Consider the following 27,912-nt stretch of genomic DNA (forward strand, 5'->3'; position numbering starts at 1 on the left):
ATAACGTTCCAAACTTCTGGATACTGTAGTTCATAGTTGCATATGCAGTGGTTCTCAGTGCCCTTAAATCCATAAGAATGGCCTCCATTTAATCAGCATCCATAAGGCATCCAGGAAATTAATTCACTGTCTGATTTAAGTGGTTCTCCTGTCTCATGGTTATTATGGTGGAAATATGATATTTTAAACATCATGTAGCCTTGATGTTACTGATATGTCTTTGAAAATATGTACTGGAGGTGCTAAGGCGTTGCTCTCTCTACCCCTCTCACTCAAGCCTAGTTGGATACTTGTCTACTCCCTGTGGGCAAGCCTTAACTTGCTGATATATTCATGTTTACATTTGCACATACCGGCATAAATAGTCTACATAAGATAGGACAGGCTACAAGTATACTGGACAATGATATTTCCCTCTCACAGGCAATGGGAAGCAATCAGTCTCCTAACCTTAAAGAACTTAAACAGCATGAACACAAGCTTTGGGACTAGCACCTGCCACAAGGCAAAATGCCAACTCTGTCCTCATCTCCATTCTGAAAAAAACATTAAGTTGCACTATCAGGACTGTGACTAGCCCAAAGTCACCCAGCTGGCAGCATGAGAAGAAGCAGGGAATCAAACCTGGCTCTCCAGATTAGAGGCCGCCACACTTAACCACTACACCAAGCTGGCTCTTGTGAGTTTAGTCATCCCCTGAGAATGCGTCTGTTTGCTTCATCAATACTTCATGAAGACTGTTGCTTAGTTACAATATGGATGCCCCAAGTATCCAATTACAAGATGAGACTTGCACTAGATTTCTGTGTCGCTTTTACTTTGTGCTTCTACTTTTCCCCAGAAACTAAAAATAAGGAAGTTGTTCTCAGATTCCTGTAGTGTTGTGTGCTCTGAGACGTCTGAGCAGATCCTGCGGCATTTGAGTCCCACATCTAAAAGACCGTGTCTTCAGCACAATCGCTTGTCTGCATTCTTCTAAGACGGGGGTAGTCAAACTACGGCCCTCCAGATGTCCATGGACTACAATTCCATGGGCATCTGGAGGGCCGCAGTTTGACTATCCCTGTTCTAAGATATGCTCATCAGCTAGAAAGTATAAAAGACTTCAGGCAAAACAGTACTTCATGAACTGAAAGTGTCTTGGTTTAAGATGTGTAGCAGAATAAAATCTAATCTTTTAAACGACCGAGAGAATTCAACCAAAGTTGTAAGTGTCGAAATGCACCTTCACAGGCAAAACCATACAAAAAAGAAGGGGCTCTGAAGACTCTATGTGACCTCTTTGGCGTCTGACCTCTCACAATCCTGTTGCATTTTTTCCCCCTACCGGGGTGGGTTGTTTGCATGCCTGAGGCTAGCTGTGGGCAATAGTAAATAGAATGCTTTGGGACAGAGAGGTCAGACCAATGTTATTAACATTCATTGTTTTGGAGAGTGGCCAGCAGTTTATCTTGGCATGCAAGTTTGTTCAAAAAGAACAAGTTTCTGGGATGGAATAAATGGTCCACAAAAGCATGTGTGCAAGGGCACGTACTGTCAAGCGCATGTATATTTTCAGAGGGCTGCATCAAGAACAGCTAGATTCAAGTCCAGTAATACCTTAAGAGACTAACAAGGTTTTCGGGGGATGAGCTTTCGAGATGCCCTGAAAAGTTTGCTCTCTAAGGTGCTTCTGGACTCGAATCGAATGCACAACTTTGCTTTTCATGATAAGATTTCAGGGAGAAATCACATATTCTGATATTTCCCCCCTCCTGATCAGCTTTGTGATCAGGCCATCTGCTTGACATCCACATGTCTGAACTCTGCACTTGCTGTGTCCTGTTATACCCTTAAAATGCAGACTTCTGACTTTTGTCTGCTTATCTGTCCTAGTTGACAAGGCTTTTAAGCATATACGGTTACACTGTGAGCGATAATATGGAGTCACACTCAAGACAGGAAGAGTTAGGCTTTCCACCTGCACAGGAGAGATTTTCTCCAGTCAAGGAGATTAATTATTGGCTCCGTGCAGGAGAATACTGCCACCAAATTGCCAGTGCTAGGTAACAGATTTGTTTCTCCAGCTCATTGAACATACAGGAAATAGGTTTATTAACCAGACGTGTTTTGGTTTTTATAAGTAGTTTATCGACGTCTTCCAGGGAGGGAAAGCAGTGATTTGAGAGAGGAGGGGATTGTGAATGCAGAGTGTGTTTTTAAAATTATTTCTACATAGTTATTCAGGTTTGTACAGCAGAAATCACATATCCATAAGAAAGCTAGAATCAATGCTGCAATGCTGGTCCGTAAGAGCAAAAGAGGGACAGTTTCCATTCTTCCCTGCTTTATTGAAGCCAAAGCTGTGCTTTAATTATGAAGAACTCCTGGTCCTTCCGTCATAGAGAAATTGTGCCTCTGAGTAGATATTCAAGATATAAATAATAAGAAATAAATATTTTATTTATATACCGTCTTCTCCTGTCTAGCTCAGGGTGTTTAACAACAAAATGTAAAACAGTTTTTAATAATAAAACATTTTACATATAAAACCGAACTCCTCTTATCATGCTCATATGACTGAGTAAAGCTTGAGGGGTTTTCTGTCCCAAGGCCTTAATCATATGCCTAGAGACACAGCTCTGTTTTGCAGGCCCTTTGGAACTATTGAAATTTTGGAGGAGCCTGATCTCCTTAGGCCAGGGGTAGTCAAACTGCGGCCCTCCAGATGTCCATGGACTACAATTCCCAGGAGCCCCTGCCAGCAAATGCTGGCAGGGGCTTCTGGGAATTGTAGTCCATGGACATCTGGAGGGCCGCAGTTTGACTACCCCTGCCTTAGGCAGAGGGTCAAAAAAGTCCTGGCCCTCGTCGAGGCCAGTTTTATTTCATTTGGGCCAGGGGCTCTGAGCAAATTTTAGCTGCCTGATCTCAATACGCCTTCTTAGTTCAGAATGCTCAAAGGTGTGAGTAACCAGCAAACCCTCCCCCCCCACACACACACACGTTTTAATAGTACCCTGAGTCTTTGAAGCTACACAGTCCACATGAATTTGGGTACCAGACAGGCTAGTAATCTGACCTGGCAGTTGACAATCAGAATGCTGGTATCCATTGCTTCATACTGTTACAGTTTCTAGTTTTTCAGTGTTAATTATACAGGTTTTTTTTTTCAAATGCAACAGGCCACGCAACCTTCAGAGTCACAGGTTTTTATTTCTCTAGTGGCTTTTGGTTGATCTGTCTGTTTCTTATAGCAACCGTAACCATGACAAACAATGTACTGGGATTAGACCACACATCATGGTGATGGACGCTGTGCCTTCCATTCAGGTTGCGTCACATTGTTTGCACGTCCAGTCCGAGGGTTCAGCTGATCATTCACAAAGCCAAGACGTAGTCGGTCCAATTTTGCAACATTCTGCTTTGATTACATATGCAGGCAAGCTTACACACCATAACAACATTTTGCTTTTTGAAATAACTTCTTCATTTGAATTTGCTGGTGTGACTTGTGGACTGCTCAATAATTACAGATTTAAATTTCCAATTGGTTTGAATATTAGTAGTGGGAATAAGTAGTTTCCCGCCGTCTGTCTAGATTGCAACATGAGTTATCTGCAAGGCTTCCTGATGTGTTGAAAAATTAAAACGAAATTGTTATACCATTATGCAGTTGCTAAACTGAGAGACTGTGTTGGACAGATCCCCCTCCCCCATTTTCTGCCTACTGACACCCTCTCAATGATATGTCATGCAGCACTGAGGAAAGTAACCCTCCTTTCTACACACACACACACACACACACAAATAATTTTGAACAAACTCAAACTTTTCTCACAAAATATTGCATAGGAGGAGTACATTCTTCTAAACACCTTCCCACTACACCCCAATGTGTCAGATATGACACTGAAATGTAGGCTGGAGAACTTCTAGAACTTGTCATAGAGGAAGTGCTGTTTTTAGAAGGCAAGAAGCAAAAATGATATTACTCAAAATTTGGTCTGAGTTTGTGGATCTGTTTAAGATGAAGATTTGTATCCTCTTTCTGTGGCTACCATTTCCTTCTCCCTCCCCTCCCCATTATGCTGTGTTCTACCTGTATTTCTCCCACTCATCTAGATTTGCAGTCTCCCTCTCTCCTCTTTTCTTCCTTAAGATATATACTGTGTTGGTAGTTATAAGATGAGATACTCCAGTGAACATCTGATTGATTAAAAAGAGATTTCTTGTGCAAATTCTGTTTGCAGTTCTTTAAATCAAAGCGGTTGATTTCTCTTCTGAATTTTTCACGTCCTACGTCCATATCTTTATTCCCTCCACCCCAGAAATTGACATTGAACGATGTGTCCGTGAGTCAATCAACCTCTTTTGCTGGACCCCTAAGAGTGCTACCTACAGGCAATATGCCCAGCATCCTAAGCAAGTAAATGAGATCAACTGCCCCAGAAGCTTAATGTCCTGTTTGTCATCAGACTATCAAGATGCACCCAGAGGTGATCTGGTGAGATTTCTTTTTTAATCTTCATGTTTTATTACAATTTGATGATAGGATAATAAGGTTTTATATAGTCTGGTTGTTTTTAATCTGTTTTAATAATTTGAACTGGGCGTGGGTTTGTTTGTATAAGCAAGATGTTTTGTTGGAATGGCCGACTCTTCGAAGTAAGTAATATTTTTTTTTAATCAAAAGAACAAAATTTAGAAGTTGACCTTCCATGTTTCAGTATAGCTATCTTTACGTAAATTAGGCATCAGTTTTGTGCATGCCCATGTGTGACAGTCTGCAAGAATTAATTCTTATATTTCGTGGTTATATAACATGCTTGCATTTTATTAAGTAAACGGTGTAACTATGATTTGGGAAAACTTCCCTGAGAAGTGCAGGGGGTTGGACTAGATGACCCATGAGGTCCCTTCCAACTCTGTTATTTTATGATTCTATGAAAGCAGGGGTGTTAAGGTGTTTGGTTTTCAGGAATTTTGATAGGAAATATAATCAGGAATGTGAAAGAATGAATAAATCTTTTGCTAGAAAAGGGCTAGAACCATTTATAGCAGTGACACAGCAACAGCAAGATTCAGCCTTACAAATGTAGTCAAAGTAGGTTGTGCATTTCTGGGGGGGGGGGGCTCAGAGCAGGAGTATCCCAACAGGTAGCTTGTGATCTACCAGAAGGTCGCCAGATGCTACAGAGTAATTTTTGCAGCCCCTAGACAACCCAGGAAGAGATCATAAGATCTGCTCTAGGCTTTTATTGTTTTGCTTCTCAAGTTTTATTTCATAAGGTTTCCCTTTGTGCTGCTTCGTTTCTGGTGTTTTTCCTAGTATATGTCCTTTTTCTAGGACAGAACAAGCTTCAGTAATGATATACCATGGGGAGGGAAGTAGCTCAGGATATTTGTCAATACTCAGAAATAACTCATTAAAGAAAAGGTTGGAGACTTCTGCCTTGGATCCTGCTTAATGGGGCCAGTTTGATAATGTGGCCACCTGAGTTCATTTTAAAAGTTTATTAAAGGAGTGTGGAATTATATTGGTAAAGAATATATCTTCTTCGCCTGATGAATGTAGATAAAGTGGGGGTTGAGTTAGAATGCCTTTCACAAGCTTCTTACCACCACCACACAGAGAAAGCCAGAGCCAGTTTGGTGTAGTGGTTAGGAGTGCGGACTTCTAATCTGGCATGCCAGGTTCGATTCTGCGCTCCCCCACATGCAACCAGCTGGGTGACCCTGGGCTCCCCATGGCACTGGTAAAACTGTTCTGACCGAGCAGTGATATCAGGGCTCTCTCAGCCTCATCCACCCCACAGGGTGTCTGTTGTGGGGAGAGGAATGGGAAGGCGACTGTAAGCCGCTTTGAGCCTCCTTCGGGTAGGGAAAAGCGGCATATAAGAACCAACTCTTCTTCTCTTCTTCAAAGTAACTAATGTGCCAGGTTTATTCTAATGCTGTGTCTCCAAGACCAGTTATTCTGCCTCCTGTAAAGAGAGAAGTCTTAAAATTGGGTGGCCAGGCAGAGACTGAGTTCACATAAACATACCACAACCTGATTCATTTCCTATTTTTTCCCTGCCATGAGCCCTGCATTCAACATTCATTCCAGATTGTGATTTTTTTCCAGATAAGAGAGAAGATTCATGCTATGCTTTCTCATAGCACAGGAATAAGCGAATTTAAGTTAGTTCAGTGGAGTTTTGTGAGATATTGTAGGTGTGTTCACATTAAAGCCACTTTTTAAATTTATGCCCATTTAACAACAAAGCCGTTATATGTTTTGATACTTTTTCACGTTCAGTGACTGTCTAGTTAGCTGTGGTTTAGAGGCTGACACATACCTCTGAATGGGCTGTTTTAGTGGGTGAAAAATGGCTACCCTAGGAAATAATTCCTTTTGCTATCTTCCATGTCTCCCCCCTCCTCCCAAAGAATTTTGCAATTGAAGTTATCCCACAGTTTGATAGCCATGTGACCTTATTTATGGCCATTACCAGTTTGAACCTAAAATTCCTCAGAAGAATGTGCCAGTAGAAGCATTTCATCTTGTGCCATGGCTTTTCCCTGTTTCCTATTCTCCTCCCACTTCTGCAGAGCATGTCCTTTCATTTCTGTAACAGAGATTATTAAGGCCTAGCCTCAGAACTTCTGAATAATCCCTTCTCTACAGTGAGAAAGAAATAACAAAAAACACAGATAGCAAAAAAATGCAATTTTCCCTCCCATGGAATTTGTGCAATGTGTTTATTTAAAGACTTAACTTTTGCTTGCTTGTGATCTCCAGCGTGTTAGGTTTACTTTAGCCGCATTCTAGCAAACAGTAGTAGTACTAGGCTGTGCCTTGGAAGTTTAGTAGGTAACCTTGGACCAGTCATACCATTTCTCAACTCAACTCACAGGGTGGTTGTTCTAAGGATAAAAACAGAAGAAGACAAATGGTATTGTAAGCTACTTTGGGTCCCCATTTGTCAAGAAACTGGCATCTTTAAGCAGTTTCTTGTTCAGTTCAAACAATGATTCAAGCTGAGGCCTAGAAAAGATGGAAGTTTCTTTCTGTGGAACACAGCTTGAGCTGATTGTAGCTTCAAAAGACTCAGATAAGAGCGATGAGACATCACCCAGGTACAAGTCACACCTTTAGGCCTGGTGGCATGAAGAACATAAGAATCTAGGAGTGTGCATTCCTTCTTATTAGAACCTGAGCTCAAGGTTGGGAGAGGGTTTTTATTCAGTTGAATCCAAGGCAGGTGCAGGATGTTTGAGTTAATTAAAAAAAACCCCATCTGATTGGTCAGATCATTTGGTTAGCAACATACCTGGTTGGTCAGATGACATCATCTGTGTTAGGCAGAGCACTCTTGATTCTGTTTTGCAGGTGTTGTTAATTGGGCCTCTCTTCCTACTTGGCCCCATCATCTTCAAGGCCAGAGTTAGGAATGAGGTAATTGGCTCTTCCTGAAAACCCGCAACCCACAGGATGGGAGGGGGAAATCAAGAGTGATGAGGTAATATTCTAGAATGTTCCAGCAAGAACTTGTCCTGATTGAATTGTCATCACCTGAAGCTAGTTGGCCAAAAAGATATGAGCCTGAATCAAAATTAGACTGGTTTTGGATAGGTCTGAGATTGCAATGCTGAGATTACAATGGACGATAACACTTTGACTCTGGGACTGTAAAACTGTGCCATGTGATGCAGATTTTTACATGTATTAGTTAAGCTAGATTTTGTTTTCCTTGGTGTATGATTTTAGAGTTATATCTTGCTTAAAGATAAAACTATTCTTGAAATAGTTCTGTATATATTTTTTAAAATGTTCATTTTCTTGTGCACACTAGATCTGGGATCCCACAGGATTCAGATTTCATTTGACTGGCTAACTAGAATCAGGATAATACAGGTTACTGGGCATAAACTGAAGATATTTCATTCCAGTTTTGCCCTGTATCTGGATTACATTTGACTTTGGGAAACTTGTTTTGTGTGGGTCTTACTGTCTGGAAACCTTGTCTAGGACTTCAGACACCTGTTGAACTCAGAACCAGTGCTTGTAAATGTGCTTACTTTAGACTTATCACTTTGTTATTTTTATCATCATTGAAACCAATTTCTGCACAATTTTAAAATAAAGCGCATATTTTGTAGAGTTCTTGAACTTAGGAGGCTTCAGTCTGAATCCAGTAGTTTAGACTCACTGGCTACAGCTGACAGATGAATTAATCTACCTTGTAAGTGTCCTTCCTTTCAAGTGAGCCTCTTGTGGTGCAGAGTGGTAAGGCAGCAGACATGCAGTCTGAAAGCTCTGCCCATGAGGCTGGGAGTTCAATCCCAGCAGCCGGCTCAAGGTTGACTCAGCCTTCCATCCTTCCGAGGTCGCTAAAATGAGTACCCAGGGTAAAACGGTAATGATTGGGGAAGGCACTGGCAAACCACCCCGTATTGAGTCTGCCATGAAAATGCTAGAGGGCATTATCCCAAGGGTCAGACATGACCCGGTGTTTGTACAGGGGCTATCTTTACCTTTAGGTGTCCTTCCTTTCAAGGGTGACTTTCTTGATCTTAGTCCCAGGAGGCTGGAGGCTTTGTCTCTTGGTGTCTGGCTGCCCAACTAGTGGAAAGGGACTGGTGGTGGCACTACCCTGGAAGGTGAGCACACACACTCCAGCATCTTTAGTTTTATCTTCATTTACCGATAAAAATGTGCTTTGAGAAAAACTTGTTTCACTGATATCAGCTTGGAGCATTACCTTTGCCCAGCATGAGAATGTGCTAAATTTATTATTTTCCTTGTTTAGAAGCTGTTCAAATCATTTGACAAACCTGGCAGTGCTTTGCTTAGTAGAGTCATGCCCTCCTAAGTTCATTGAAGTCAATGGGGATCTTGCAGATCGGTTACGCTAACTGTGGCACTTTCTTTGGCACAAGGAGCCTTCTTCAACTCCTTGAGCTGGGCAAAGCACCACCATCAAGGTTTAAAATGTTATGCAGATTTTTAAGTATATATTTTGATATATGCATTCGCATTGCAGGGAGCAACTATGAAAAACACAGTTGCCTGGTCAAGACATGATGTTTCCCTGCCTGTTCTGCTGCATTGGTATTGATAATGAACCTCAAATAAGTCTGAAATGTTTTAAAACAGGGGTAGTCAACCTGTGGTCCTCCAGATGTCCATGGACTACAATTCCCATGAGCCCCTGCCAGCGTTTGCTGGCAGGGGCTCATGGGAATTGTAGTCCGTGGACATCTGGAGGACCACAGGTTGACTACCCCTGTTTTAAAAGATGGCTTCCCTGAGAAGGGCATGTTAAAATATTGATGGGGAGGAGGGAGATACAGCAATGCAAAAATCCAGAGTCACTTCTACATTAGCATACATGAAAGGGTGGTCCAATCTGATTGGGATTTTGAGACTCCCTTTCTGTGCTCAGTGTTTTGGGTTAGTTTTTTTAAAACTCATTTTGTTCTTTATGAAGGCCAACTCTACTCATGTTAAGAACTGGGAGTATGTTGTCTCTAAAGTCCCAATATTCCTATTTTAAATATATAGCGATTAAAAAAAAACAACTGAACATTCCGCTAAAGTCCTTTTTAGCAATTATTGCATGCCCTGCGAGAGTTCCCAATAGCTGCCGAAATGCACGGAATTGATAAACAAGCCCAACAACAAACATTGCCTAGAGAAGAAGTTTGCAGTTTCTGTGCCAAGCCGGAGTTTTATCAGCAGAACTCCTTTGGCGCTCCACAATCCCCTTCCCGCCCCAACAGAGTCCAAATTATGCCAGCTTGACATTGGATGTCTTATTTACAAATTGTAATTCTTTTCATGCCATGTGCAGTGCTTCCCCTCAGCATGCCGATTGCTTCCTAAAGTAAACTCCTGAAGGCCATTATCACAGAGCAAAGCAAATGTTGATGGTATGTTGTACAAAGGCAAAATAAATACTGTTGCAGCCATGGGACTCTCTTCTGTTTTGCCTCTCTGTGCCTTTCCCCCTCCTAGCACATGCTGTACCTCGTGAAGAGCGCCTGAAGAGGCTTTGTTTTTTCTGAAGTGGGGAATAACTGAGGCTCCGATGCCCCTTGCAGCTTAGCAGTTGACTTTTGCAAAACATACGTGCAGAGAACAACAAATGTACTTTCTTTTTCTATTGTGAGGTTGTGCGCTGTGGCGTCCAAATTGGCCATTCCAGGCTGACGGAGCCAGCGCCACACCGCGGAGGGGGAAGCACGGGCGCCGGTGCATAACTTGGTGCACACATGCAGGCGCATGCCTGCGTGTATGCGCCGAGTTATGCACCGGTGCCCACGCCTCCCCCCCGCGTCGTGGCACTGGCTCTGTTAGCCTGGAATGGTCAATTCGGATGCCGCCGTGCACAGCCCTAGTTCAGGGTCATAGAGACAATTGTTCCCTCCCCAAAGTTGGTCTGCTGTGTAGCCATGTTGGTCTGCTGTAGATACAGCTAGATTCAAGTCCAGTAGCATCTTAGAAAACAGCAAGATTTTGTGGGGTACGAGCCTTCAGAAGTCCAAGCTCCTTTTGTGGGATCTGACAAAGGGAACTTTGACTCTCAAAAGCCTCATATCTACTGCAGACCGAAATGGCTACCCCCTGAAACTAACTTCACTGGTAAAGTTTGTTGTTGAATGTATGCCAAGAAACCAAGTGGAACTAATGCATAATCAATCCACCCTGAGTTTCCAAAGACAGGGTAGAATAGATATCCCACAATAAATAAATCCCAACATTTTTTTTTCCAATTTAAGGATTTCATTACGTTAGGGGATACAATCCAGAAAAAAATCAACTATTTACAAAATCGTTCAACACATGAGTGCTCAGGGAATTCGTACCAGAGTGCATGTCAGTGATTACTTTTGCAATAGGGACACTCTGTAAAGGGGATGATGGGGCCAGCATTGCACCTCAGATTCTCTGACTATAAACAAGTCCACTTGATAATTTAAACCCCCAGTCCACTATTCCTATGGATTGGAAGCTGGGGAAACAGTTGATAACATTAGGAGTTAGGAGACTGCTTTTCCCTAGTTTGTTTGACTCAAATATCTATAGAGTGTTCTGGAAAAGGGAATAAAATATACACATGAAACAGCTTTGTACTGATTCGGACCATTGGTCTACCACGGTTGTCTGTTCTAACTGGCAGAGGTTCTCCAGAGTCTTGGATACAGGACTTTCACATCACCTACTACCAGGGTTGCCAGCAGCCTGGAGACAAAATCTCCTGCCCCTTTGATAGAAGTTTGATGGGCTGTTATGTACCAGGTGATGTTATTTGCTGGGGTGTTTTTTACCAGGCATTATTTCATGGCACAATGTTTTGGCTGCCCATTTTCACACATTATGTCTCTGTCAAACAAACAGGACATTTTTCTCCATGTCAACTGGCAATCCGGCCAGCTACCTGATCCTTTTAACTGGAGATGCCAGGGATTGAACCGGGAGTCTTCTGCATTCAAAGCAGATTCTCTAACGTTGAGCCATGGGCCCATTGTACTAATTCTGCGGTGTTCCTGAAGGATCCGTATTTGAGCATTCTCTGTCAGAGAATAGGCAGTGCTTCTGGAATGGCGTTAGACGTGCTTTAGTAGCTCTAGCAGAGTTTCATTTTGCCTTATATATCTGAGTGAGAGCCCTGACTTTAGGTGGAAAAGACAGCTGGGAAAAACAGATCATTTGGCATTGAAATACAGGGCAATATGATGTTTCCAGAGTGTTATAGTTTTATTTCATGCTCCAGTAAACAAGCTATTTTATCTCAAAAAAATAGTATATTGCATCTTTTTTTAAAATGAAAATAGCCCTACAGTGAGTATTAAATTTTATGTCTAGTAGGAAAGGATAATTCACTTGGGAATAGCCCATTGAATATATAAGCTTTGATGCTGTCAGTATTACAGAAGAAGGAAAGCACTGAAAGAAAATGCTATCTTTCCTCCCTTTTACCACAGCATGCCATGGAGTGGTTAATTATTGCTCTCAGTGAAATAATGCCTGTTAAAGAGGAGAGGCTAGTCATCACTAGTAATAAATTCCTATAAATTTAAGGTTATTTGTTTTGTTTCAATCTCCTTGGTTTGCTGCATTCTGCTTACAGTACATGTGTATAGACATGGCTAGGCTGCTGTGAATTTTTGCAATAAAAATGCTGCACTACAGCACTGAAGTCTCTTTTCTCTTGCTAAGGATAAACAGGGTAACCCATGAGTTGAGTAGAGTTTTCCAAAGTGATGTGCAATCACATTGAACTCCCAGTTACCTTATCGCGTATAGAAAGATGGTCTCACTTTGATAATGCTAAATTCTTAGGGCAAGATAGTAGCATCCTGGAATCCAATCACTGATGTCATCTTGTGGACTAATCGCACAAGTCAAATGGCTATTACTGTACTGAATGGTTTCTTGCATTTGTCATGATGTACAGAGATATTTTGCATATGCACCTTTCCATTGTACTAGTCATTCAGATTTCGGTGAACACAAGGATGGAGGAGGATTAGATGGACCTGGCCAATCCTGTATAAGCTTTCTTCGATGCCTGCAAGAGGATGTAGGCAACCCTAGATTCTATTTCCTGGTCATCTGCATAACCCCACCCTTTAGGAACACCAAAATGTGATGAAACCTGGGTGATTGAATGATTTTGTTTGGTTGTCCTCTTACTTTCCTTTTTTTCACCACTCTTTTTTATACAATTTGCATATTAATTTCAGCGTGGTGTCATGGATGGTTTATTGTGCTTTGAGCTGTGAACTCAGCTATGAACTGTTTTTTTAAGAACAACACTTAAAGGAACCTGTGATGTACTCCAGAAGAATAAGCATTTATTTCACTCATGTCTGCACTGTACTGCTTTCGCATTCACAAGGTGAAAAGGCAATTAGATGCTGTATTGCTACATATGAGCACTTGTGCATGGCCTGTCCTTCTAAAAATGAAATTACGACAACGTTACAGTTGTGAATTCAAGGTAACAATAAGTCAGAGTTCCTTGAGAGAACAGTATGCAGAACTGAGAAGCAGAAAGGAGATTGGCTTGGGAGTTTGTTAGGGAAAAGGTGTCCAATCAGTAAATATCTACTTCTTATTTTTCAAAGCACGTAGCACTTACAAAATAACACTTGCTGTCTCAATGCATTATTTGTTGGTTTTGTTTCTCTGTCTGTCTCTCTTAACAGTCTAGGGACTCTATCAAGTTGAATGACCTGAAATCGGAAGTTTCTCCACGGATCTCAGCAGAAGATTTGATTGACCTGTGTGACTTGACGGGACCGAGCCATTTCAAGACCCCGACAAAGAAAACAAAATCTAGCAAGCCAAAGCTTCTTATTGTTGACATTCGGAACAGTGAGGAGTATCCTTTTAAATAGAAAGAGCTATAGCTTTATCTTTTTTCCATTATCGCTCTGCCAATCTTTTTAACTGGAAATGCTTCAGCAGCTGGGAAGGGGGGGGGGCAGTCTGACTGTACAACTAGGGGAGACATTGGAGATCCGTAAACAGATCTCCAGTTGCTTTAAACTTCTTATGGAGCTGGGAGGGAAGGAAATTAGATTGGGACCCTGCACTGTGTAATTTTCCCAATGGAAATTGCTCCCCTGGACAAACTAATATGTTTCCTTTACTAGTGCAGATAGAAGTTGTGGGGACTGATTTACAATAGTGTAAATGGTGCAGTTATGGTAGCACAAGAGAAAAAAAGAATCTGTCCAATGCCTTTAATCAAATAATATTCAAAATATAAGAGTCTCTGTTATCTCTTTATTATAATTTCTACCTGGACTCAGCGAAGCCAAAACAGTGTCTAGATGATTTTATCCATTTTCAATTATTTCATTAGTTTATGTACATACATCACACATCACTAATACGTTTTGATTTTAAATTTATTGCTTTTTTTCCAGTAGATTTGTCTTTAAAATGTGCAGTTCATTAATTTCTAATTCCTGGTGATCAGTTCTATCTAAGAAAGGCACTGTGTTTAGTTTTTTTGTTAGACTGATCTGTTTAATCTTATTTTTTTTGGTTTTGAAAGACTAAACGTAGCTTGGTAGAACTGGAAAGCTGTTTTAACTCACGACTATATATAAGCAAAGCAGAACTGTCAGGCCATATGCCAAAACCCAGCCCACAGTGTGTTACACTCGCAAACTAAAACAAAGGTGGTCAAAGAAGCATGAAAGTATAATTATTTCTTCTCTACGATCATTAATTTCATGCATCAGTTGAGATTTCCACTCAGTTGCAGGCTGCAGTGTCTGAATCATTTGGCTCTTCATTGTTTAGTCTTCTGAGATTTTTCTCCTGAAACTTGTTTAATTTTTAAACAAGATCCATTCATAGCAAAGTCTGTTTCTGTTGCCCTCCTTGTTCCCTGACATGTTTAAAGGCCGGCAGAAATGTGAGTGGTTATGCTGATAATTAATATAATTCATGTTTTCAAGGTGCAGAGAGTCAAAAAGCTAATAAACACTTCAAGACAGGGTTTGATAGTCTAAAAATGGAATTTAATAGATTTAAGAGGAAAGCAGGTAGTGTAAAATGCACAGGAACTACTTGAAAAGAGGCAAAATGGTCCACCTTTTCCCTTATATCTGTAGCCTGCTCTGTCATAAAGGTTAGAGCAGAGGTAGTCAACCTGTGGTAATTGTAGTCCATGGACATCTGGAGGACCACAGGTTGACTACCCCTGGGTTAGAGTGCGAAACTGCACCTCAGGCAGAAAATGGATCAGTTTCCCAAAATCCCACATATTAAATACCAGCATGAATATCGAAAAGCTCAATTAATAAAAGAATTGACTTGCAGGTATTGATCATCTGTCCAAATGAAGTGGAACCAAAACAAATGGCCCTCCATTTGAAATAGCTAAGAAACTGTTTATGTTGGCAGAGTTTTAACAAGCAGCTGATGTATGGCATTAAGAAGAGAAGAAGAAGAAGAGTTGGTTCTTCTATTCCGCTTTTTCCTACCCGAAGAAGGCTCAAAGCGGCTTACAGTCGCCTTCCCATTCCTCTCCCCACAACAGACACCCTGTGAGGTGGGTGAGGCTAAGAGAGCCCTGATATCACTGCTCGGTCAGAACAGTTTTATCAGTGCCGTGGTGATCCCAGAGTCACCCAGCTGGCTGCTTGTGGGGAAGCGCAGAATCGAACCCGGCATGCCAGATTAGAAGTCCGCACTCCTAACCACTACACCAAACTGGCTCTCATTAAGCAACTAGTACTCCTTATGAGACACTGTATATCTCAGGGTAGGCTATAATGAAATATTCATGCACAAGAAAAAGGCACCACCATTAATAGGAACAAGGGCATGGGATTCAACTCTCTGCCCATTTTCATTCCCGATCATTATCTTGCCCAGACTCCTTCCAAGCAACATAGAAAGAAAGGTAGATGACATTTAACAACGTTTGATGGAAAACATGTGCTACAGGTGATTTTTGTTTTTTCTTCATGCCATGCTGGTTTCTGTGTAAACTGGATTTATTGAAATTCAATCTGCTACGTGTTGACAGTTTAAGTCTGTGCTCCCCCCCACACCCACCACCCCAGCCGCCTCTGCCGCCAAAGAGTTTTATAAGGGCGAACTTCTCGGTAAAAAGATAATGTCTGGGCCTTCCTATTTAAAACTCGTGTCTTAAGTGAAGGCTGTGATTGCAAAAGGGAGGCAGCAGTTTTAGACCCATTTCGCTAAGTATGTTACAGTAATGCGGGCAGCATTCCATTCCTTTCAAGAAGATCTCGGTTGAATACTTTATAGGCTTGCATAAAATCTCTGGTTTTAGTACTGGACTGGTTAAGATGGTCATTTAAGATTAGGATGGACACTGAAAACGTGCATGGCCCCCTGTTGTCACTTTAACCAAAAGCAAATATGTTTGCCTTGTCTTAAAGTTTAAGACATTTGCACTGTTGTCATGAAGGAGTCTCGGTCTTTTACAATTACTTTGTACTGAAAGATCAGAGAAGGGGAATGCATTGATTCTGTACATTTTGTGATACGAGTAAGAGCTGCTCCTTCCAGTTAGAAATGAAAGGACTGTGGTGATGACAGAGATGGGTCAGTTGCTTGTTAATCTGCAAAACGTCTCCTTGACATTATTTCCCACAGTATATTTTTGTCACTTGTCCAAATGGAGCTGTTCATGCTAATTATTTTAAAAGGAATCCACACTAGTATTAATCTTAGATTAACTCTAAGCTCCTCTCCAAAGCAATCTCTGTTAGATCCTGGAATCTCCCATCCTGTTGCAACCAACTTTAATTATAAGTAACTTAGATGGTTTCTAAGAGAGAGCCAGTTTGGTGTAGTGGTTAGGAGTGCGGACTTCTAATCTGGCATGCTGGGTTCGATTCTGCGCTCCCCCACATGCAACCAGCTGGGTGACCTTGGGCTCGCCACGGCACTGATAAAACTGTTCTGACTGAGCAGTGATATCAGGGCTCTCTCAGCCTCACCTACCCCACAGGGTGTCTGTTGTGGGGAGAGGAATGTGAAGGCGACTGTAAGCCGCTTTGAGCCTCCTTCGGGTAGGGAAAAGCGGCATATAAGAACCAACTCTTCTTCTTCTTCTTCTTCTTGGCAAGCATCCTCTCAAAGCAGCTATTTCAGGGTGTCAGGTGAGGGGGGGGGGAAATGCACAACTTAGCACCATAAATTACACTGGAGAATATATAATCTAGTTCTGTACATTTAATTTGTGTGTTTGATGACATATCATATGCATGAATGTAATAGTGATTATGTTCGTTGTACTTACAATAGAGGGAAGCTAGATTCAAGCGCAGTTGCATTTTAGAGATCAACAAGGTTTTGGGGGTATAAAGTTTCAAGAGTAAACGCTCATCAGCTTCATATCATGACACAAGGAAGCTTAGACTCTTGAAAGTTTTCACCCTGGAAATCTTAATCTCTAAGGTGCTACTGGATTTAAATCTGTAGCTATACCGCAGAACAACACAAAAAGCATCTGAAACTGCCATGCATTGGAGGGATAACTAATGTTAAAATCAGTAACTTAAGACTAATAAATGGTACCCTAGAGATTTAGAGAAGAGCCTCTTGTGACACAGAGTGGTAAGGCAGCAGACATGCAGTCTGAAAGTTCTGCCCATGAGGCTAGGAGTTCAATCCCAGCAGCCGGCTCAAAGTTGACTCAGCCTTCCATCCTTCCGAGGTCGGTAAAATGAGTACCCAGCTTGCTGGGGGGTAAACGGTAATGACTGGGGAAGGCACTGGCAAACCACCCTGTATTGAGTCTGCCATGAAAATGCTAGAGAGCGTCACCCCAAGGGTCAGACATGACCCAGTGCTTGCACAGTGGATACTTTACCTTTACCTTTAGAGATTTAGAGATTTCCTGTGTAGCCCCAGGGTAGTCCTAGATTCCAAAGATCTCCACCCCATATTATGGAATGGAGTTCTTTTTATCACTTCACATTTTCCCAGGACTCAAACTATAATATTTTATGTTCCCATCAGCTAGCACCACCATTGTTGCACACACTGAGTTGGATCCTACCCTATCCCAAAGCTTATTTATGTATTGAAATATTCCTTCTAGCTCAAGTGTGAATCCTTCCTCCTTTCTAAGGAACATTTCTCCAGTTTAAATAGTCCTCTGTTGGAGGAAGGCTCCTTGGACGATGGTGGAATCCACCCCACTGTGTAATTTGCACACAACCAAGTATATTGACTGTTGTGCTGAGGGATCCAGTTTGGTATCATAATACTATAGGGGAGGGTTGGCCGAACAAGCTGAGTCAGTTCTCTCCCCACTTGTGACTCATGAGTGGGCAGCAAGCTGAGATGTGGTGTTCAAGCATCTCTAGCTATGAGCCCAGTTTACACTAGTGATACAGAAACATTTGGAACATTGTCTAAAAGTTCCTTCCTACCAGCTTTGTTCATGTTTGAATCAGCTTTGGAGTGAGGGAATGAAGAGCAGGAAAAGAATTGCTGGCCCTCAAATCTTTTTAAAAGTGCTCTCTCTTCATTATTAGTTTCCGCCCAGTACCCTAGCCCCAGGGTCAATTTAATACAAGGTCTGTTTTAATTAAGTTTATATATCTTGATATGTGTGATATATGCAATTTTTGTGTTTCAAGAAATATATTCTAGAATGACTCACGCCTTGAAGAAATCTTTGTTGGTCTTAAAGGTGCAATTGGACTCAAATTGTATGGAAGTATAAGATACCCCTTTCCCCCCAACTTTAATGGTATCCCTTGGACAACAAACTTTCTTGCATATCATCAAATACATTTATTAACTTTTGTGGATTATCCAGTAAACTATTGCTGTTACTGCTCGGAATCAATAGCTTTTGTCTGTATTTTGAGTAAAAAATAAAATGGTTAATTGGGCTTGCCTGTGTCCTTTATAAACTTTATGTCTCAGATACCTGACATGACAATTTATGGCACACATGGTCCATTATTGTCAGATCCAACCCTCATAACAAATGAGCTTGACACCCTTGATCTTATTCAAGGGGAAAACTTTTAACAAGCCTCTTTTGGGAAATATGTTAAACAGACTTTTTCCTGTATCTAAATTTGGAAGAATGCTTTGGCAGAGGGCATGATGAAGGCATGATGTGAAGCCTTTGGGGGACTACATTTGGCCTCCAGTTGCCTATTCCTATTTTAATGCAATAGTTATCTTTGTCCTGGTACTCATTTGCAGTGTGGTGTAGCATCCAGAAGCTCTGTGCTATTCTGGTTGTTTCCATACAGCCATAGTTTGTTATCCCTTCTCCTCATTAATTTCCTTGACTCTTCTTGTCCAGTTTCAATCGAGGGCATATATCAGGCAGCATCAATATTCCCTTTGGATCCGCGTTCACTACAGAAGGGGAGTTCATCCAGTGCCCTGCTGCAGCCACACTTCAGAGCTTTAAAGGAAGAGTTGTTGTCGTTGTTGGAAATGTGGCGAAGAACGCAGCCTCGGTAAGTTGTGCCTGTTGTCCAAGATCATCAACAGTCCAAAAAAAGCATTTAAGGGATTTTCCCAGGATAAAATGCTACCCGACATCAGTTTAAATGAAAGTTGAAGGTATCATATTCTAATGTATCTGAAAAGCAACTTTGTATCCAAAAAGCAACCTTAAAAGGACAAAAGAAAAATTGTGTTGTGAAAATAATTTGTATTTTGTTTCAAGCGCTATTAATGAAATCTCTCACTCAACGTCAATCTATACAATAGGGACAATTCTTTAATATGACATTCCAATGAATTATACTTGATATTAAATTGCCATAAAATATTTCCTAGATATTAATAATGTCAGTTTTTTCATCAAGCTGTTCTTCTGTGTTCCTATCCTGCACCATAGCAATCATCATGTTTTAAGCCATGTTTATAAGACATGTTCCACTGTGAGTGAACAATTAATACATCGTTATTGTTGACCACCTAAGATAGCCAAGCAACATAATTATGGTTCCTTTGCCCAGCATAAATCTTCCAGTTTATCACACAGAGAAAAACCTTTTTTATATTTTTACTGCAGAAAATATATAGACACAGGGGAGTTCCCAAATCTGCACAGAGATCAATAGGATTATATAGTATTAAATGCCCTTTCCTTGGAGACTGGGAAAGATGATGCCCTTGCAAGATGAGCCAGTAGCCTGGGGTCTCTATCTCTTCATTCCACCTCCTGGGAACATTCTAAAGCCGTTACTCCAGCCTTCCAGGAACTACGGACAGGGATCCGGGTCTTTGCCTGGCATCAATCCCAGCCTCCAAGGTTTACATATTGTAATGGCTTACTCATGCCTTCTAGCCTTGGCATGCAAGATAAGACCGGCTTGACCCTGCTCAAAACATTCTCTCCTCCAACTCATAGGGAAGCTACATTCTGGAGAGGAACATACTGCTCTCTTGATAAGAACCAAGTGTCAAAATAGTCAACCCAATATGCAGAACTATAGTCACTTCCTAATAACTGTATGATCAATCAGAAGATTGCACTTGCAATCATTTTCTTTACCACCATGCCATCGCCTATCTAGAGTATTATAGGTGTTTTTGCCACCAAGGCTAGATTTTGGCTATGTTATTATTGTCACCTTAAGTTACTGATACTGATTATTTGAAAAAACAGATGCATGATTCATGTCGAAATTCAGATTCCACAGCAATGAGGTGGCGGCAGACCCAAAAAGGCCCAGACCCTAGAGTATTCTCAAAACCAAGGGGATTGCTTTAAAAACCATGTTGTGAGAAGAGGTATTGCCAAATGAACTCCTATTGGGAGGGATCATTCTGCAAGTTCCCCATATTTACTGGCACAGTAGAATTCAAGTGTTTTTTAACAGCACAGCAACAGCTCAAAGCCATTCCACTTGTGAAAATGGCTTTCCGTCCTGGCCATCAAACTAGAAAACATTAGAAAGACTTGCCCGAGGTCAGAGAACACAATGGCATTTCTGCTTTTGAAGTTGCAAAGCTGATGTGTTAGCGAATACTATTCCTGGAACTGACCACACCACGGAATCCATGTTATACTTGCTAATTGAGCTTCTTCTGTGGGCTCTTTAGCATTTCTGGTAATAAGGTCAAATATGTATGCTGACCTTTTATGCTCTTGAATGACAGAAGCATGGCACGAAGACATGATCTGATATTTAATCAGGGCGACAATAAAAATGAGCCATTCTTTTCTCCCATACCCTGGGAAAAATCTTTTCTTGGACAGAACTTAGAAAGCCCAGGCCAGAAAAGTGGTTACAAAACTCAATGCATGTCTCTTACCATATTTTTATAACTGTCTGTGGTTATAGTGAATGAAGTTTTGAGCATCATACCAATTTATTTTGGCTATAAAAGCAGCTGACATGGGTCCATCTCCTTATCTAGAACATTTATAGAATACCATACACACATTGGTTACCATAGTATCATAGTTCCATTAAATATATGGCAGAAGTTTGCTGGAAAAGGAATGGGCAATCCACTTTAAACAAAAGAGGGCAATCGTGAGTTTTGTTGGCCTTCTAAACAGCATAAAGCAAGATTAAATTCAGCTCCCGCTCAACGTAACACATTCTTGGCCTAAATGAATGTCTGTCTTGTAAAGCACATTTCCAAACAGGCATGGTGACCCTTCCCTGTGAGAACTGTTCCTTTGGCTTAACAGTGAAAGGAAAATTACTTGGTTCACAGCAAACTAGTACTACAGCACTTTTTAAAGTGGAGAGTGACTAAATTGTGGTGCCTGATAGCGTTACATTGCAACAATTTCATGGCATTTCATTTTGAATTAACACAGCCACAGACAGCTCAGATGAAACGTGGAAGGACAGTTTGCCTAGCTGTTGTCCCCTGGCTGTGGCCTGGAACTGTCTGTCCTACCAAATAGAAGCAGGGAGAAAGGATTTCGGGATATAGCCTTCCTACCTCTGTTTTCTTGAGACAACAGCCGGTGCAGAGGAGAGCAACAAGGGTGATCTGGGGCCTGGGGACCAAGCCCTAGGAGGAAAAACTGAGGGACCTGGGAATGTTCAGCCTGGAAAGTGGAGCAGTTCCTGGTGGCAGCAGAGGATAGGACCCCCAGTAATGGATTTAAACTACATGTAGAACAGTACCGGTATAAATAAATATATATAGTCAGGTCAGCAGTGGAATTGGCTGCCTAAGGAGGTGATGAGCTCCTCCTCATTGGTGGACCTCAGGCTGCCACATGACAGATACTTATCATGGATGCTTTAAGCTGATCCTACATTGAGCAGTGGTTTGGTCTCTGAGCAGAGGTTCCAGCTCTGTGATTCTATGATTCTAGTGACCTTAGTCAATTAAGGAATGCAGCAGACAAAGGGATGCCATATTCCGATGAACATCACTTTCCAGAGGTACTTAATACCCCCTTATTAAGACGGGGTAGCATCACAAGATTTTACACACACACACTTTTTTGACTAAACAATTATTTGACTGCGTGCTAAATTGTGACTAAACAATTCAATACCCAGTGTAAATGTGATTGCACTTGAAGTGGTTAACTTGGGCATGTTCTGTTTTGGCATCTGCTGATCTTCTGGCCTTATCTCTTATCGTATTTTCCATCTGTGTGGGTGTAGATTAATGGGATCTTTAAACTCCTTGTCTGTTGGGCCCTTAAATCTGTCAGACTCAGTTTGTACTTGAAATTATGGAGTGAAGAGTGTACATTCCTTATCCATTGAGTAGGTAAGGAATTTTTCCCTTGCACTTGAGTGAACAGAAAAGTGCTTACTGTTTTTCCTTACTCTTTGCCTCGGTCCGTGCAGGTTCTGCTTTAAGCGTCAGACCATGACTAAGAAACATTTTGAACATTTCCAGGCTCATTTATCCGGGAACGTTTACTGTTTGACTCTGTTGACTAAATTAAAAAATAATCTGCCAAAAAGAGTGTGCTTGTGGGGGGTCACTATATGCTTAGTTAATGTGGAGCAGTTCTTTTCAGTAGTACTGCAGCATGTCCATGAACAAACTTTTTATTTATTTATTTAGATTTCTATACCGCCCATTTCTTTGCAGTTCTGAGCGGTTTACACAGAACATTATAACTTACATGGAACATTATACAGACTATAACATCAAAACAACTTTCAATAAAACATCAAAAGATTACAAAATCACATTTATAATATAATAACAATTAACGGTAACTTTGGGAGAGTCATGGGCAGGTGTCTGGGGGGACCAGCAGGTGTTCTGATTTTTGCTTTAATATTCATCAAATGCAATCAAAGGAGAATAGGCTTTTTTTGGGGGGGAAAGGGGGACCCAAAGCAGCTTGCATCATTCTCCTCTCCTCTCCTCTCATTTTATCCTCACAACAACCCTATGAGGAAGGCTAAGCTGAGAGTATGTGACTGGCCCAAGATCACCCAGCAAGCTTCCATGGCAGAGCATAGGTTCAAATCTCTCGGCCAGGCCGGCTTGTGGCGGCTTACAGTCATGATAGAAAGTCCAATAATCTAAAACAATAAGAACCCCGTTTAAAACACAGTCTTATATAGTACTCCAGCAGCAAACATATCTGCCATGTAAAAATATATGTTGCTTTTTAGCATGCTTGTGGCATTATAGAGGGAGCTTTCAACTGCCCCAGCAAAAGGCCACAAGCAACTCACCTGTGAATTCTGAACAGTTGGCTGCATGCAAGTGAAAGATCAATGGCTGTACTTTGATTTTTTTAATACCAAAATCTTACCTGATCATCATTCCTTAAATCATTTGAATCTACATTCAAAAGCAGTTGAGAGACTAAAAGAACAATGAGTTGGATCCAGCAGAAAATGTCCATTTGCGGTAGAGATCTTGTAAAAACTGAAATGCAAGGAAAAGACTGGGGTAGCCCCCTGCGCTTAGTTGAACATTGTATCTCCACTTACATTTCTGCTTCCACAAAATATTGTGCAACCAGTTTCTGGGCACTAGAGGGAAGGAAGTGCTTGTTGCACCAGATCTCACAAAGCAAAACTGTGCTAAGTTATGAATCACTGGATCAAAGCCATTGTTTAACTGTATTGTCACATGTTTGCCAGTGTAGTTTTACAAACCCCTCTCTGTGGGCTCAGCAGTCACCACTGGGCCAGGACGGGGCTCCAGCAGAGTGGCTGGGGTGATGGTGGGGGAGACTCCATTGCCCCAGAGAGGGGGGGGAGTGGGGAGAGTACTGCCTCCTAGCTTTTTATTAACAACCTTCAGGCTCACACCAGCCTCACACCCAAGGCAGTTCTCTCGGTCCTGGGCTCCTTTGTTGTCTCAAGTGCTGTCACCCTGTCCTCTCCTGCACCTACTGAGCCTTGCCTCCTGCTTTACCTCTCAGTTCCTGCTCATGACCAACCATAAGTCTCTTTCTATCAGATGGGGATGATTCGCCCACACTGTCCTCCTGCTCATTCCCTGCCTGCCCTCACCCTTCACTGTTGTAGATACTTTGCTCTATGTTGTATATGTCATGTCAGACTCACCCCATAGGTTTGACTCTCTCTCTCGTGGCCTGGCCACATGCCAACATCCTTCCCTTAGAAGGGTCACTTGCTGGAGGCACCTGCCACATGCTCTCAGACTTTCAGTTATCCTTTGACAAGGCTTTTTCAGAGTTCATGAGAATTAAGTGTGCAGATTTGGCTAAGGTCAGTTTATAATAACAGCATTTTTTGCTTCTCTCTCAGCAGAATCACTTTTGTATATATTTTTAAAAAGCTGATCAGTCTAATGTTCCAATAGACTTGAAAGCGATGAGATTTTACTTTCTTCAGTAGCATGCAATAAAAGATAATCCAATAAATCTTTTGTTGAGGAATGCAAGGGGTCATGCTTGAACCATAAACACAGCATTTTGGCTTCTGATATACAGAAGTATAATGTAAAAAGTCAGAGCTGCAGTGTATCTTCAAGAGCATTGCAGAGGAATTCATTTTGGAATGAAGCTTTAGATGAACTTGCTGTAGAGGTATCTAAACAGCATCTAAGCTTCAAGTGTCCACTTAAATATTCGGTGCATGGATATATAAAATGTGTAAGGTCTTGACAAAAGGACAGTGGAGAATTAAGTTTCTTTAAATGATTTTAGATTTTATATGTTTGTAACGTTTGACTGATAACTGAGAGGAGAATAGTTGGGAAGAGGAATGAAAATTCACTTAGAATTATGGGTTCAATGCATCAATAGTGTACGGTGAACCAGACTACTAAGTAATCTGAACAGTAGCAAGTATGATTTTGTTCTGTCGAACAACTTCTTAACAGTTGGGTGGGCTGTATGGGTGTGAATCTACTTTGCTAATCCTACCTATTTTACTGGCTGTTTTAATATGACCAATGGACACTTGCTTCAAAATATACTAGGGTCTGTGGGGCTCTATCAGGAAGGAGGAGAGTTAGAGTTGCCACCCTCCAGGTGGTACTTGGATATCTCCTGATATTCCAGTTGGTCTCACAAACAACCAATCTCAGTTCCCCTGAAGAAAATGGCTGCCTTAGAGGATGGTCAGGTATGGACCCTGAAGAAGTCCCCCCTTTCCAAATTCACCGTAAGATCTCCAGGTATTATCCAGCCCAGAGTTTGCAACCCTAAAGAGATCAGAAAGGTCCTGTTTTGCAAGCAAACTGCTGTTCGTGAATCATCGTGAAAGTTATAACATTGTAAATATTTCCCATGTTTCTAGTAGTAATCAACCCTTCAAGATGATTTCCTACACAGAAGTCCACTTTGGCTATTATGGATAACATTTTGATATAATTTTATCTAGAAATCTGCTCCATATGTCACCAAGTGGCCTTTCTTTAGATAACACTAAAGTTGGGCACAAAGGGAAAAACATTTTTGTAATCAAATGATGCTGTTTTAGTCCATTTTATTGATGTGACAAATGCAAAAAAAAAATCTTTCACTTGTGGAAAACTACCTGACTGTTTAAAAACAGGAGTTAATAGTAACAGAAAATAGAACCTTCCTTGGCTTTCTAGCAACATTAAGGCAGTAGCTAGAGAATAAAGGGAAATTGGATTATTATGATCTGCCTGTGATAAGAAGTTCTGTTAGTTGCTGAAGAAGGAATCTGTAAAGTGGTTTCTATCCGAATGTGTTTTATTTTCATACTTTTCACGTTTCATCTTTTTATTAGGAAATAATTTGCTCTTTTGCTTTTCTTTCATCTCACAAGTTAACTTTACTGTAGTTAAACAGACCTGCAGGCAGGATAGAACATTGAGGTCCTTGTAAATATTTGGAATGATTATTTCTCTCTTTCCCTCCAGCAGTATACATACCAGAAATAACCTTTTAACCTTTTTAACGAAAAAACGGAAAGAGAGGGGAAAATGCTGTGTTATGTATTCTGTGACTTTTAGGACAAGAAATGCTACAGTGCTAGAAATAAGCAGAAATAATACATTCCATTTCAGTAGTATTCTTTTTTGAAGGACGCACAAGATAACATAACCCATGCAGGAATTTGTTCGTATGCTTTACAGATTCCTTCTTCAGCAACTAACAGAACCTCATCACAGGCAGATCATAATAATCCAATTTCCCTTTATTCTCTAGCTACTGCCTTAATGTTGCTAGAAAGCCAAGGAAGTTTCTATTTTCTGTTACTATTTCTATGGCAAATGCTCTGTTTCTCTGTGTGTACATGCAGTGATCACAAGTGATTTCCTATATCAGAAAGATATCTGCTTACAAAAATTGGTGGTATGTGTTATGTGGCTTCAAGTATGTCCTTGGACAGTGAACTAGATGACATCTAGAACTGATCTAATAATTTTCTGGTTGCCTGCATTCATCTTTGTCAATGAGTGACTCTACAGTCTATCATCTTCCCAGGGGGATACACACATTTGTACGCTCACTTTTCCCCTCATCTTTTTTTCTGCTTCCATCAGTAAATATATTATTTATGAGACCTCCTACTTTGTTTCCATGCTACCCTTCCCTTTCTGTTCCTAAGCTATTCAAGGTCCTGTCATGTCTTTGCTCTGCCATATTGCTCATTTCCCCAGACCACCCACCAAATGCACTGTTTGTCCACATTACACCACCATTCTCCTTCTTTCAGCTGATACTTTAGCAGTTGTCCCAAATCGTGTCCAGCCCGGTTGCCAAGGGGCTCTTGCATGGTTGTAGTAATAGCCCATTTGTCACAGCTTGAATGAGAGCCTTGTTTTATTACAACGTGATTACTTAGGCATTAGAAAAGAACACCATGGCAGACAATTTATCAGGACTGAGAGAAAAGTAAAGCTGCAACCCACGCAAATGCCTGTTGAAAGAATGGAAGTCCAAGTAGTCACTGAAAGTTTGCTCAAATATAGAATATGTTTTTTTTAAGTTTTATTGTCTTTTTACTGCAGAACAATAAAAGAACAGGAAAAGGTAAAAAGAATGAAAGGCAATGAATAGACAGGGTCAAGTCATCCCAATAAACTTTTCAGTTTCCAGGCAGCCAGGACATAAACAATTACCAGATACTTCAGATTCATCAATTTATAACAGAATTACTTATTTAACATTATTTCAAATTTATTTTCTTTAATCTTTAAAAACACAAGTCATCAAATCATGTTTTCTCCTTTATGCAAGAAGTCCATAAGCGGTTTCCAATTATTCATAAAAGAAGTTGTTGTCTTTTCTCTAAGCAAAGATGTACGTTTAGCCATCTCTGCAAGTTCCAACATCTTTAACAGCCAGTCTTCCGTATTTGAAGGTCGTCCCAATGTGCATCATTTCCTGCTTTCTTACTCGCACACGGCAATGAGTCTTGCTCCTTTAAAGACATTACAAATGCTTAGGAAACCCCACAGTTAACTAGTGAATATGTAAAAGCAATTAAAACATTGGATAGGACAGAAGGATCACTGAGGGAGAATGCAAAACAAAACAAAAGAATCTGTGGTGCCACTGCAGAGTGACATCTCTTTGGGTCTCATTTTGTGTTTATTGGGCTTTTAGCATTTTAATTTAGCTATCCTCATCATTGGTTGTTGGGGGGGGGCATAGAGTGTTTTGCTGTTTCTAAGTGCTCTGGGAAGTGACTGTATTTCACTTTCATTCATGCCGCTTATGTACTAATAATCAAAATGGACTTTAAGAAGGCATGAGCCTTTCAGAGGAATAAGGGAAGTTGCTCACACCTAGATTCAGATGTCATCAAGAAATTTAGATTTACGGCTAGGAAGCAGAGCGGCGCAATATTACTATAAAACAGACAATGAATTATTTATTGCCTAAAAGAATCCACTAACTCACACAGCACTTTGTTTCATTTTGCTGTCTAATTGCCACTTTCTAGAGTGGGAGAGAGTAAAAATTAGGGAAGCAAAAATCTTCACTTTCAGGTCTGAGTTCAGATATATTTTCCTCATCAAGCTCATTTTTAAAATATATTCTTTATTAGTCAGTG

At 40.9% G+C, this 27,912-nt stretch overlaps 1 protein-coding gene across 2 annotated transcripts in view; it reads left to right on the forward strand.

The window, feature by feature from the left end:
- The window catches only part of TBCK (TBC1 domain containing kinase), a 94,241-nt gene that overhangs the window by 63,748 nt on the left and 2,581 nt on the right, over positions 1-27,912 (forward strand). For both annotated transcript variants that reach the window (XM_077300680.1, XM_077300681.1), the window contains 3 exons: positions 4,311-4,486; positions 13,183-13,358; positions 18,801-18,960. In XM_077300680.1, the coding sequence (XP_077156795.1) occupies positions 4,311-4,486; positions 13,183-13,358; positions 18,801-18,960 (512 nt within the window). The remainder of the gene's footprint in view (positions 1-4,310; positions 4,487-13,182; positions 13,359-18,800; positions 18,961-27,912) is intronic.

This window comes from Paroedura picta, chromosome 10, assembly GCF_049243985.1.
Source record: "Paroedura picta isolate Pp20150507F chromosome 10, Ppicta_v3.0, whole genome shotgun sequence".
Classification (NCBI taxonomy): Eukaryota; Metazoa; Chordata; class Lepidosauria; order Squamata; family Gekkonidae; genus Paroedura; species Paroedura picta.